At 44.2% G+C, this 14395-nt stretch overlaps 1 protein-coding gene across 2 annotated transcripts in view; it reads right to left on the minus strand.

Annotated features, from left to right (window-relative positions):
* DPP6 (dipeptidyl peptidase like 6) overlaps positions 1 to 14395 on the minus strand; it is a 575985-nt gene that overhangs the window by 504195 nt on the left and 57395 nt on the right. Inside the window, exon 1 of one of the 2 annotated variants that reach the window (XM_030009648.2) lies at positions 5721 to 5982. The exons of the other annotated variant lie outside the window; for it this stretch is intronic. Within the exon in view, the coding sequence (XP_029865508.1) occupies positions 5721 to 5771 (51 nt within the window). The 5' untranslated portion in view covers positions 5772 to 5982. Of the gene's footprint in view, positions 1 to 5720; positions 5983 to 14395 lie in introns of those variants that run through there. 2 annotated transcript variants of the gene reach the window in all.

The following is a 14395-nucleotide window of genomic DNA, read 5'->3' on the forward strand; positions in this document are numbered from 1 at the left end:
CGGAGGCATTCTTAGGCATGATTCTCTATTGCCTTCCCCTTTACATAGTCAGTTAGACCAATGCTAAGTGAGTGCAAAGCTCTGCCAAGAAATGTGACTTCCGAGATATACAGGAGTGACACTTGGTGCAAAGGAACATGTTATGAAGTATTTTCCGGCAGTTGAAAGACTCATTTCACAGTGCAAAGAGGGGAACTCTCCTCATTAAATAAAGCCTCAGGCTATCAACCTCTCCAAAACGTACATTTTAGGTATTTATCTTAAAAAAAATCAAGCAAATCCAGGTTTCGTTAATGAACAAAAGTAACCTCTCAAATACGGATGACTGCAATGCTGTCTTCCCGATTGCACAAACAGACAGCTCTGTGGCTCTGTCGCTGCTCAGGGCTCTACTGAACGACAGCTGAGTGGGTAGCAGTAAAATCATAACAGCCCCTTCAATTTGTCCTCTCTTACTGTTTGGGAAAGCAGTGAAGAGATTCAGAAAGAGAGGGGAAGGGATAGACTATCCTGTGAACAGTCAGACGACTCAGAGGAAGGCGGGAGAAATGAACACAAAAGCGTTCCTTTTTCCTTGCAAGCAAGAGGAAGCAGAGGAGCTGCTGGGTAATATTGAAGACAGAGATGCAGGTGGGAGAGCCACCATCAGAGTCAAGATTTTGAACCTTCCCCATTATGAGAATTAAAGTTAGACTACAAGTCCCCTGTCATTCTCAGATTGCTAAATAGTGAGCTAGCAATGTGGACTAGTTCACGCGACTGCCAAAGTTATCCTGAGACAGCCTGGCCCCATGTATTTCTCATGGGACTTGCAACTTCAGTGGATCCCTTATCATTTTCCAATACACAGTGGGCAGACTCTGCACTTCTATCCCCTAAGTAAGGACGTATCTAAAGAGACGCTCTACATTAAGTGGACAACACCGAGATCCTACTGGATATTTCCTTGTGGAGCTCTCTGCCATCCCACCTTAAACGTGCAAAGACTCTTAATTTCCATCACCAGCAACGTGACATTAGAACAGGCCCAGCACATCTTACAGCTTTTCCACTGGGCCACAATGCAGCAATTCCAGTACCTCCTATGGATTAGTGTACCCCCTACTGCATACACTGTCCTAACAAAGGGGAACACTTGTTTGCCTTTTTGTGCCTTTATGCCTGACCCAGAAAGGATACCAGACTGTTACGGTCCTTAAAACACAACTTGACTCTCACTAAGCAGCAGCAGACCAAAGATCTTCTGCTGCAATTTTTGCTGTAGTTTGGCAATTGAATTTCTGCCTGGCTTTAAGCTTCAGTTGGAGTCATGATAGATCATCCAGGAACTGCTACCCCAGTTCCCCTGTTTTCAGCTCTGGAGGTCCCTGTGTTTCAGCCAAGGTAGTAGACAGCTAATGAATGGCACAAAAAATCTGGACTGCATTTGGCTTCTAAGTCAAGTGGAATCTGAGATAGAGGGAAGGATAAAGTAGCAGGGAGCCTGCACTGGATCAGAAACTCCACCACCTACTTCAGTGTGGGAGTTTCAAGAAAAATTAATCTCGATGCAGCTTCTTTACCCCATGGCACGACAGCTGCATTCTTGGCTGAGAAGCATTACACCATGTTTCAGTGCAATGTGATTGATCACTGCAGGCAATAAACCTGTAGGTAAAATACGGCAAATAAGGGAAATTACAATGGAACTTCAATGTGTTTTATTTATGTTTTTAATATGAATTTACTGCTCATGAAAGGCACGAGAAATACAAAATGGGCAGGAGCAAAGCTGGATTTTCTGTTTGGCTGCACCAGTGTGTCTCCAGGAAGAGCAGGAGCACTCCAAGGATGACAGAGTAGCTTAGTCTCCATGCCATTTGTACCCTTGAGGTCTCTCGGGCCTCAGAGGTGCCAGCAGACTTCCTAGGGGATAACACTTGCCACTGGGCTTATTTTTATTTGGTTTTTTTACATGTACATCCAAACTGCAGCTATCAGAGTTGGGATTTAAATGCTCAAACTAAACATCTACATCTCCAGACTCTTCTACAAGTACTCTCAATGAACCAGAACTGCCTCTTTTGCCCCATTCATAAATTATTCATCAGAGTAAAGCAGAAAAGTGACACATCCATCACAGTTTCTCTCGGTAGTTGCCAAACATTAGAGCTGCTGCTGGCTAGACTGAAATTCAGAACAAGAGTTTCACAGCAACACCCTTCTAACAGAGATAGCTAGCTACAGCAGAGTGCTCACTCCTTTCACTGGCAACTAAATGTGCCAAAATAACAGCATGCTCACATACAGCACATTAAATTTTGCCTTCAATACCCCTATGCACTCTCGCTAAGCCCATTGTTGCCACTCACCTGATTTTCTACACCCGAAGGTAGTGGCTCCTTTTTATCTTTACCGCACCTATACCTCTACCAAATTGGGTTCTCAGGATTTGCATGGGTGTACGTAAGAGAAGAATCTGGCACTACTCTAAAGGTCCTCTTCAAAACAGCTCTTTCTGATGTATTTGCTTGCAAATCCATAAAAAAAAAAAAAAAAAAAAAAGCAGCCTGTGTACATGATATATCATCAGTCCCTGAAAAGACACAGGCAAGAGTAGAATAAAACAAGTGTAGTTGGTATTATTGTCCTTGACCTGACAACTGAATGGGTAAGGGAAAAGACAGGAATACTTTAATGAAATAAATTATATAGCTGTACCTAAGGTTAGGATCAAATGTAAGTGCATTAAATTTATCTCCAAAAGTGATTAACATTTAACTCACACCCTACTGTTGCATATTAACTTGAAAAAGACTGTGGAAAACTCACGGGGTATGTCAGTTCTTACTAGAAGAAACCACTGTGTATTAATCACTCCCTACAGTATTTATGTAGAATTAAGAGAAATCCCATTGTAAGAGCTTGAACTATTTCTGTAAGTTACATTCCCCTGGCTCAAATGATGAATGGGAAATAGAGCAGTAAAATAAAAATAGGCACCTTTCCAGGTAAATGTTGTTTAAAAAAGCCAAAACAAAGCCCTGGTGAAATACTGTCACAGGGATAAAAACATTTATCTCAGTGTCACAAGAATGGCTTCGTTTTTGCTGGTCTAATTAGGTAATAAAGAAATCACAGGTGCAGTGACTCCATGAGCTATCACCACACTTAAAAAGGGCCCACTGCATGGCCAGGGACCAGCATGCCAGTATTATCACTTGCTGTCACATCATTTTAAGAATGAAATAGCTCAATTTAAGAAAGATTTTTAAAGAGAAGAAAAATCAATACACAGTTAGAAGCTTGTCAAGATTCTAAGCAACAGCAAAAGTGCCAGAAAACAAACAAACAAACAAAAAAGAAAACCATGGTGGGCTTTGAATTTTCAATGACTTTTCAAATTCTGCTAGGCAATTAATGCAGTGGACACTGTACTGCACCTCCAGGGACTCCGCACACACCCAACCGTGTATTCTCAATGACTGCCAGGTACATGAGAGACGACACTCACAGCATTAGGTTTTGACACGACTAGTTCAGGATTCTAATTTTAATTGTAACAAAAGTGATAAATAAGTAAAAATACTATTTTTTTTTAAACAACAGCTTAAGGAAGATGGTAAAGAAAGTACTAGTGTTAACTTGCCAGAACTTCCATTGAAAGCGTATCTGAGATTTCAGGATTAGGTCCACTAATTATTATCTTGAAGAAATAGAAAATCTGTCCAAATATCTTAAAGCTCAAATATTCACCCGAATTTAATTCTTGCTTAAACAAACTGCAGATCCAGTTGCAACCACAGACCAGATTAACACAGAAACCAGCTGTGGTTCAGGTGGCCCATAAAAACACAGATATTAATTAAAGAAATCATCTGTGTCACGTATAGTTTCCTTGTCTTGAAATTTCATTGACAGTGTCCCAAAAATGACTTCTTCAAAGGAAAACCTTGCATTCGGGTCCAGAGAGACAGCCTCGAGTGACAGTAAGAAATAACTGTGACTTAGCCCCCTGGGGGGGGGGCTGGATCCTGCTCCAGTTTGAATTAGAGGCAAAAACTATTGTCTCTGGCAGAAGGGTTTGAATTGTGGACAGCCCCTGCTACACAGCTCTGTGTGCAGATCGATCACTCCAGCCTTTGCTCGTCTCACAGAGCTGTGGATATGCGGATCCATTTTGCCACGCTCAGAAGCCCTAGCCAAAAATCCCAGCAGAAGCTCTAGCCCTTTGCTGAGTGGCAGTGGGGGAATCCCTGCCCGCTCATCATTCCCTGACTTCAGAGACCAGCAAGGAAAACGTGCGAGAGGTTTTTATTAATTCTGTGACATTGTGTATGTAAATTAGGTTAATCCTGTACTTTAATCAAACAATGTCAGCTCAGGTGGTTAATTATTTTTTCTTATTGATAGAGAACATCCTAATCAAAGACTATAATGACCTCTAGGATCAGTAGCTTAAGCAAATAATAATCTGAATTTCTCTACGTTAAAAAAGTTCCAGCACCAGATATTTCTCAGGCATTTAAAAGGCATAATGAAAGGAGTACGATGCAATCACGCAGGCTGTGCAATTCTCCTGGAAAAATGTTTGCAGAAGTTCCTGTTCAGTTCCCTTAGTTGAATTCACAGGTCACATAGCACTGCACCTTCCTCTTAAAAACTACTACCGGAATAAAGCAATATTATTGGAGTTGGAAAAGGAGGCATTTCCTTAAAAAGCCAGCGAAGCATTTTACTACGGAACTTAATTAAAGGATGGAGAATACTTTGGCCGCTTCTCGAACACGTCAACACAAGGCACGAGAGCAACGCGTACTACCTTGGTATTAAATATTAGCATTTCCCCTCGCAGGGGAGGCAAAATACAGACACCAGTGCTTTCCTGGAGAAGAGGGAGGGGACGGGAGACCAACAGGTACCCTTTACAAGCTTCAGGTTATTTGAAATAAGTTGTTTTGAAAGCAAAGAGCCCTGTAGCCATCACGTTTCGCACCCTCCGGTGCACAGCCGCCCTCCTCCAGCGGTGAGCTGCCTCCCGGCTGCCGGAGCCGCCCTCATGCGGGGCACCGCGCACCCCCCCCGGCCCCCGGTACACCGGCAGCCCCGTCGCCCCCAGCGGGTCAAGCCAGCAGGCAAAACACACAAATATATTTCCATCAGCACAAGATGGCAACCAGCACTTCTTCCGGGAGAGCACTTGGCTTTTTTTTTTTTTTTTCCTTAAGGGAGCGGCGGGGGGGGGGGGGGGGGGAGGATTATTTAAAAGGCATCCCGAGTAGGTTTAAAAAAAAAAAAAAAAGGCACCGAGACAAATGTTTCCGCTACAGAAAGGCAAGGTAACCCCCACACACACACCCCCCCCCCCCCCGAAGCTCACACACATCGTGGTCATCAACTTGGCGAAGTTGGCCGTGCCGGAGCACGGTGCCCGGAGCGAACCGGGCGCGCCGCCCGCCCCAGCGCTGCCCAGCCCCGGCCGCCCCCCCCCCGGCCCTCGCTGCCCCCCCAGCTCCCCTTAGAAAGGGGGACGCCCCAGCAGCCTCCGCATCACCAGAGACCCTCGTCAGGACGGGGAGGGGGGGGGAGAAAAGCCGCTAAGCAAAGATGCCCTCTCGCTGGCTCCCCGGCCAGTTCAGCCCCAGCGATGGGGGGGCTCCGCTCCGGTGAAAGGGGTCTGGGTAGCAGCGAGCCCCGCCACTTACTTACAGTCACTGGAGGCGCCAGCAGCAGCCACTTACCATCATGTTTCCTTGCATTTTAGCCGTTTGAAACATTGCCTTTTCCTTCATTTTTGCCGTGTGTGTGCGTGCGTGTGCTGTTCTCCGAGAGTTACTTAATCCAGCGGCTGGATCACTTTAGTGAAGAACTGGCGTGCACTTGCGATGGCTCTTTTTGGTGTGGAGTGGAGGGGACTACGAGCGGCAGAGGGGGAGGGTGCCTGCTTTCTTTTTTTTTTTTTTTTTCCTTCCCCACCCTTTCAATATATATTTTTCCTCCCCCCCCCCAAGAAAATAAAGAAAAAAAAGGCAATAAAAATAAAACAGCCCCTATCAAAGGGGAGGGGAGGCAGGAGCGACGGGGGGGGGGAAGCCAGCCTCAGCCACCACCCAGCCTCAGCTTTTGCCCTGCGGGAGCCGGCGGGGTGGGCAGGGCAGCAGGGAGGGAGGGAACCGCACACCCGCCCCCCGCCCCGGCCATGCCCGGCCGCCGCCGAGGAGCCGAGGCCACCCCGGGGGGACCAGTTGTAAGGGGGAAAAAAATTAAAAAAAAAAAAAAAAAAAAAAAAGGGGGGGGGGGGGAACGCACACACACACTAAATAAAAAGAGGCAGCTGGAGAGGGCGGAGGGGCGACCGCCCCCTCCCCTGGCTGTGCCCGGCTCGCTGCTCTCCCGGGGATGGGGGGGTCAGGCACACGGTTTTTACAACCAGGAACCGGGGAGGGTAGGGGGGGGGGGAAGCGGAGCCGCCTCCCCCGGCGTTAACTGTTCACCGGCTAGAGCCGGCGCGGCCCCAGCCAGGCCACGTCTGATGCAGGGAGGGTGGGGAAGAGCAAGAACGCTGCCGCGGGTGAGCGGGGGACGCACGCCGCGTTTCCATGGCTGCGCCCCGGCCCGCCCGCCCGCAGCCCCCCCCCCGGCACCGCCGGTGTGTCCCCGCTCCTTCCCCGCAGGGTGATGCGCGGGGTTCTGTCGGGGGGGCTTTTCCAGGGACCTGCCCCAACGCCTGGATTTGGGATCCGGGGGGATGCACGCTGCAGGAATGGGCGGGTGGATGCTGGAGCTCCCCCCCCCCCCCCCCCACGCCACGGGGAAATGCAAAGGGAAGGGCACGGCCCGCGTGTGTCCGCAGCTGAATCCCGGCCGTGCGGGGTCCGCACTTCTTCTGCGAGGTTTTCCACCGCTGGGAGGTCCGGTCTCCCAGCTGAGCTGCCCCACAGGTGGCTGGGGCAGCTGCTGGAAGATGGTCCTCTCCTGCTGCCCTTGGTGCAGCTTTCCAGGGACACAGCCTTGCCACCCATCCCAAAGGTTCACACCTCAGGCTGCGCACATGAAAAACAGCCTTGCAGAGAGCTGTCTCTTTTGTCTCTCCCCGATGCACCAGAAGTAATTACAGCCATCTCCAGGAGAATCGGGTGCCCATCGATTTCATCTGACAGGAGCGGGGCTGCTTCAGACGTTGCCCACTCAAAAGGAGAGAAGAAACTCTGAGAAGAAAGTGATCTGCTTAGTAGCTGAGAAGGGAAACCAAGAAGAAAGAGCAGAAGCTCTTCTTGTCATCCAAGGTTTAACCAAGCCAATGGCTAGAGCAAAAGCTCTGTGGTTTTTTTTTTCAGCAGGGGAACAGCAGACCCTTCCATGGGTCCTTTTCTTATGCCCACCTGTAGCACCTTGAACTCTGGTCCTTCACAGCTTGCAGCATCTTCACCTCATAGGCAATGGCTGTTCACTAGAAACAGGACACAACATGTGCAATCCCATAGTGTTGCTCACACTATATTTTTCTTTAAGCCACCCAGCTGTTTAAAGATATTAAAATACAAACTCTCTCACCTAAGACGTTAAGCGTGTATCTTGAAAATGACAGTAATGGGGAAGTGAGATCCCAAGACGCTCGTGGGAAATGCCAACAGCAGATGATGCTGGTGCCCCTGAGGATTACCTGTGGGAGCTTTTGGTCTACAAAAAACGTTACCCCTCTCTTGCAGTTCTTGATTATTTTCTCCCTTGTCTTTATTTGGGAACTACTTACACCTCGTACACAGTGCCTCTTGAGCAGGAAGTTCTTCATTATGTTCCTCAAACTCTCATCTCTTGCTTTCTTTACTTCAATTTTGATGTTTTATCAGGCAGTTCCTGTTGCATCTCAGTATTTTACCCTCAGGTGTTTTAATTATGTATGAGCGCAAAATATTTGTTATCTACTTCACAGTTAGTAGTCCCATTTGCCTCCTGCATTACTTTATACACCAGTAGAATTACTTACCATATATTGAACTCTGGCAATAGTGGTTTTCTGGATATTTTTCCCTCAGCTTTGTCATAATGCAGTTACTGGGTTTGTCTGCTTATTTTTATTTAATATTTAATTTATGTGCTATTGGCATAACCGTAGTAATTGCCTTGATTAAAACCGCTTTGTTTAAAGTTGAGACTACTTGCAAAACGCTTAGTTTCACCTTTGAGAATATCCAGTTGTTGAGTTGTTTTTTTAATTATTAAACACCAATCAGGGACCATTTGGCCAGCATTTGTACATTACTGTGTTTCCACTTCTGCCATGAAGTATGCTCCCATCAACATGATCCAGAGATTTCATGAGAAACAGAAAACAAAAATCAGTGTTCTGCAATGCCGAGCAAAATAATGACATTGGTGATGTTGGGGCAAAAAAATCCCATTATGAGAGAGAAATTCTTGATTTACAGCTTTTAGTTCTCTTTTTTTGACTCATGTGACACTTTGAGAAGAGACGTAGTGAACGGTTTATCTCTGAAAGTTTTATGACCAGAGTCCACCCTTGGAGGTTTCCAAAAGCCGACTGGATGAAGCCCTGCTCAGCCTGGTCTGGTCTCAGAGCTCACCCTGCTCTGAGCAGGAGCTTGGGCTAGAGACCTCCTGAGGTCTCTTCCAGCCTACATTATCCTGTGACCCGTAAGATAAACAACACTCTGAACTGAGTGACTTTTTTTGTTACAGATTAAAACATCTGTTTAAGAAAGGATTGTTGTGTCACTTCCTAAGATGATTCCAAAACTGTATCCCTCATATTCCCAAAGACTTCAGGTTCTCTCAATCATGACTTTGGCTGATATTTTTCCTGTCTGAACCGCTTTCGTTTGGCTGATGGAACAGCTAAGACTTGGTCTCAGATATTAAGTATGAGACTAAATCGTGCTGCAGATCTGTACCCCAAGCTGTGGCCCGGTGATTCCATTGCAACTAGTCAATGAAACTGTCCTTCAGGTTTGGGACATTTAGGACAGCTACAAGTGATATTGCCACATTACTCCCTCAAGTACATTAGCCCCACTGGACTCCTTTTCATCTAACATTCAAACAACTGTTGAGCTTTTCTTCTCGATGAGTGTTCTCCATGTCATTTTAATGGAAATTCACCGGAGCTGCAACAAATACTTCCTCTCACTGAACAAGGAATCAAATTTTTTACGATTAGGAAGTGAAATGGTGAATGCAGAAAGATGATCTGAAATTTCTTCCACATTTTTGTAGGGAATATTTTTCACTTTCTTTGAATGATGTGGAAGGATAGCCAATCACCCTGGGACCCAGGGAAGTAGTATGATTTAAGTGGCTTAAAAGCTTGCTGGTGGTTATTCTGTATTTAAGGCCAAAGACCTGGCCCAGGAAACCTCAATAAAACATGAAAATGTTTCTTCATCATGTCAGGCTTTTTATCAGAGGAAAATTGTCAAAATTCATGACTTTTGCATTCATTGGTTTAGTCTCAGTGCACCTCCTTTGTCAGTAGAGTTCCTTTTGCTATAAAGATGGGAAAATTCAGCCCAGACTCAGCTGCATCTTAACAGCAAGATCTTAAGTGAAACCCCTGTAATAAGGAGGGGTTCTACTGCAATCTCTCTCCTGGTGCATACCAGGAGGAAAACCCTGGTAACTCAGACAGGCTTCATTTTACATCTGATCTAGAGATATTCTCCATATCTCAGGTACTATGACAAAACCAACATGGCATCTTCATCCACCAACATTTTTATAGGCAATTTTGAGGAAATGTGCTTTTCTCACATCCCTCACAGAATGAGATATATGGGGAAAAAAAAAAAAAAAAAAGAAAGCCTTACAGATATTCTATCCTTTGTGGGTTTCAGTACTCTGAGGCTGACTTTCTTTATCTGAAAAAGAACACAGGCTACAATGCTTACATCCTATTCACAATACTTTATTTAAAGCTATGATGATAAGAGAGTGGGAGAATTTATTTTATCAAATAAAACCCATTCAATGCATTTGATGCTGGCTCTCCTTCTCACTAGCCAAACAAGCCTGGGAACAGTCCTTCTGAATAGAAGGAAAGAATTAATTTCACACAGTATGAGCTGGCTGCACAGCACAGACTTTTATTTATTCAGTATTTTTGAAGAAAAATATTTTAAGGATGTAAGACCACAGACAAATACAACAGCTGTTGTACTAAAAGTCACTTCTGAGAGTATCAGGATTTCACCTCCTGTCTTTAATTTAAGGTTACTTTTTATTCTTCCCAATAAAAGAATTTGTGTTTTCAAAACACAACAAATGGCTTTTTCTTCTCAGTCAGACCCTTTTGTGAGGATCCCATCTTCTTCCTGTCAGCCTGATCCCACAAGCCTGTGCTCAGGCTTCTCTCCAGCCTAATTTCAAGACGGTGCTCTCTAAGAGCAGGCCAAGACGTACTATTCCTTTGCCCTGAATTCTCCCCATCCCTTACATCCCATCAGACCCAGGTCCACAGCACCTTGTTTTTGTTGTGCGACCCACATCTTCTTCCCTCCACTGGGCCAGTAGGTTGAACTGAGTATCAGGGGAGTCTGATGTGCACTTTCTGTCAAGCAACCAGGAAAGCTAGTGCTTTTCAATAGAAACACTGAGGAGGAACCCAACCTAAAAGCTTGAGGTCAGATCATTCAGGCTGGAAGGACCTCAGGAGGTCACTAGCCCAACCTCCTGCTCAAGCAGGGTCAGCTGTGATGTCAGACCAGGTTGCTCAGAGCTTTGTCACGACATGTCTTGAAATCCTCCAGGAATGGGGACCGCACAGCCTCACCAGGCAACCTGTTCAGAGGGTTGACTGTTCTCACAGGGAAAACGATTTGGCTTATATTTAGTCTGTACTCTTCTTGTTTCAACTTACGCCCATCGCCTCTCATCCTCCTGCCATACCTCACTGTGAAGAGCTTGGCTCCATCTTCTCGATAACCTCCCCATGAAACTGGAAAGCTGCTGTCAGGTCCCCCCCAACCCATCACTTCTCCAGGCTGAACAAGTCCACCTTGCCCAGCCTCTCTGCAAGGGGTAAGTGTTCCAGCCCCTGACCATCCTGGTGGCTTTCTGCTGAACTTGCTCCAATTTACACCAGTCTTGTACTGAAGGCACAAAACTGGACCACAGATGTGGTCTAATGCGTGCCAAGAAAAGGTCATAACTGCCGAGGGAGAGATCATCTGTAGTACTTGCTTTGCTGTTAACTTATTCAGGAGGAATGGGATTGGTGATATCCCAAATGAAATGGTCGAGTGTTATATTGTGCAAACCTAATGGAAGTCAGAAACAGAGCTTTAGTAATAGTAAGTATATTCCATAATGGTATTTAGTAGTACAACACAGAAAAAAAGAGAGTTACAGCAAGCAACCTTTTTTTCTTCCTAAGTGGATCAATTTTAGGAATTCTGTTACTCAAGCCATGCTACCTCTCTCTTCTGAAAAATCCTACTATGCTAGAACTTTGCCTATGTATTTACAACTGTAGTGATTGGTCCTTCTAGTCTTGTCTTCTAGAGAAGTCTAGGCTTGTCTACAAGAAATTGGAGACACAGATAAAGTAAATACACTGTTAAATAAATTTAAAAATTACTTCTGAGGATCGCTAATTCTTCAAGAATTTAGAATAATGACAGAGCAGCTGCTGTTAACAAGTTCGTATTTGCTAGCTCTTACTGCATGAGGGTACTTAAGCCATCTTTGTTAACCCAAATGGGAGGGAAGAGTCTGAAAAAAGGGAAATTATATTATTATCATCTCAGACAACATCCTCTCTTTCCTCTGTTTTCTGAGGAAAAAAGGAATCTGATAGGAACCCCTGAATTTTAGAATGACTTATCTTTGGACCATTAATTTTTATTTATTTTTTTAACCCTTACCTACATTTTGGTGGGTTACTGCCAACATTGGCACCGCATGATGATATTCTCCTCCTCTCCCCATGTTCTCCACCTTATTTTTTTGCAGGCATGGCCATTCACTTCTGATCCCTCCCAGTGAGATGCAGGACTTCTGTAGCAACTTTACAAGCTCGGGGAATTTGCAACGGCATAGGTGAAAACTGTTGCTTTTGAGAAAAAAATTACCGATGTGTTCCTATTACACCAATAGGAATGTATCTTCCCAAAGGTATAACTGGACAGTTTATTTGTCATGTACCAGCTCCATCCTGGGGCAAACAGTGGGGAGCTCAACACATCTGATTTCTCCTGACACTACTTAGACACTAAATGCCCATATATGTGCTTTGACATTTAGTTCTTAGAAAACATGGTAATTTGTTAGATTCATCAGGGATTTGGCTTGAGACACATCACCTCTGGACAGCTACCTGGAAGGCATTCAACTCCCCATTATCCGCAAGTGAATTATTCAGCTGCAAGTAGACCATAAGATCGGTACAGAGATCCCCAGCTTGTTTTCATGTAGTCCACGATAACCCCAAGAGCTTACAGGCTCACATGGGGCACTGCCTTCATGTTGTTACGCTGACACCTCAACTAGCCTAGACAGAAACTTCCACTGTGCTCTCATAAAAGCAGATCAGATGGGAGGTCTCATACTAAGATCCATACCACTAACGGATGTGCTATTATTTTTTACTTTGTTAGGTAGAAGTACTAAGTATATATTTCAAATTCTGGGACTCACATGAGTCCCTGTCCATATAAAGTATGTGAGGTTTCTTCCTAAGACAGGCAGCAGATGTACTCCATAGCGCAGCCTGGGCGGGAGGCAACGTTGACAGCTTCAGGCTAGGACAGGAGGGCAAAATCTGGAGGATTTCTACTACAAGTATAGATTCCCCCTTAAAGCTTCTGTTTTTTCACATCTCCAGCTTCTAAACTCCATTAACAAAAACTAAAAATATACAGAATTCAAATAATTACTTTTCCGTGAATGAAATTGTTGAAGTTGCTAGGGGATTCAGAGTACGAGGAAAAGCATTCAGAATGTAATTTCAGCATAATGGTTGGACGTATGAAAAGTAAATATATGGGAATGCTAGGAAAATCTGGGCAGAATCATTAGGCTCACTAGTGGTAACAGGAAAACGCTAATAGGAAGCATTATGAGACCTTGCTTTTCAGGCAGGTATCACTTCTGGTTAATCAGAGCTAGTATTTTTTTATACTTTAAAATCTACAAGTCCTGTAGTAGAAAAGACATACACCTCATTAATCTCTTCTAGCAAGTATCCTCACCCTTCAATGTACTTTGGATTTCCAGCTGGACTTCATCAATTCCAGTGCCTAACCAATGGATTACATTGTCTTTGCTAAATTAAGAGTATCCTGTGCTACCCAGCTTCTCCCAGTAGAAGTGGGTACTGCAGGTGTTTTTTTTAAAAAGAACACATAAAAATACATAAAAGTATAACTAAAACATAGTACACTGAAAGCAACATATGTTCTAAGTTTTTTTCATTAACACTGAATTGAAAATATAGACAGACTTGTGTTAAACATTTGAAAGTTTGTTATGCAACAGATTTTATCCTCTAAAACAATTTTATTTCACTACCATTCTGACAGCTACATTTTTGAATGACAATTATGTTGAGAAGGCAAAAAGCATCAAAGTCCCCTTCACTCAAGTGTTCACTCCTGACAGTGATTCCAGCCAAGTTGGAAAGATATCAAAACCACAGGTCCTAGAACCAAGAAGAATCTCACATATTGCCAAGAAAATGCCAGCGTTAAGAGCCAAGCAAACTCATCCCATTGAAATCAACACAAGTCCTGCCATTGAATCCCACAGCTACAACCAGGGTCTAGCCAGAAATGTTCCTTCAAGGCGCAACATCACCATGAGTCAAGCTCACTGCTGGTATAAAATAGTACAGTTCCCACTTTAGTCAAGCAGAAAATCTGGACCCACGAATGAATCTTCTTTTTAACACATGCCCTAGTGATGGCATACTGCTCAGAACGCATTCTGCCTTTGGTATATGTTATTTCACTATTCCCCTTTTTCAATGCAGTAGTCTTGCAGATAACTTTTGCAGATAATATTTTGTGAATATCAAGGTATTTCTATTTAATTCATGAAATTGTACAGGATCTTTTAGGTAGATAATTTAATGCTTGCCAACTTCCATTAATTTTTAACTAGACTTTCTAGCCTGGAAGACATACTGAAACATTCTAATTTCAGATCAGGTGGGTCTATGTTTTGATTAAAGAGCCAATTTTTTTTGCTTTCGTTGTGATACGGATGATTAAATTCCTCTGCTAATTATCTGTATCACCTCAGAACACCCTGTGCCTGACAAAAATATTTCAACAAAATAAGACTACATTTAATTGCATTGCTCCTTTTTTTTAATGACGAGAGGTTGATATAAGCCTGTCAATTCACTTTGAGTTCTCCACCTTGAGGGCAACGCTAATGCTGTTTGCTGTTGGATGATGTT

This window comes from Aquila chrysaetos, chromosome 3 (genome assembly GCF_900496995.4).
Source record: "Aquila chrysaetos chrysaetos chromosome 3, bAquChr1.4, whole genome shotgun sequence".
In the NCBI taxonomy this organism is placed as follows: Eukaryota; Metazoa; Chordata; class Aves; order Accipitriformes; family Accipitridae; genus Aquila; species Aquila chrysaetos.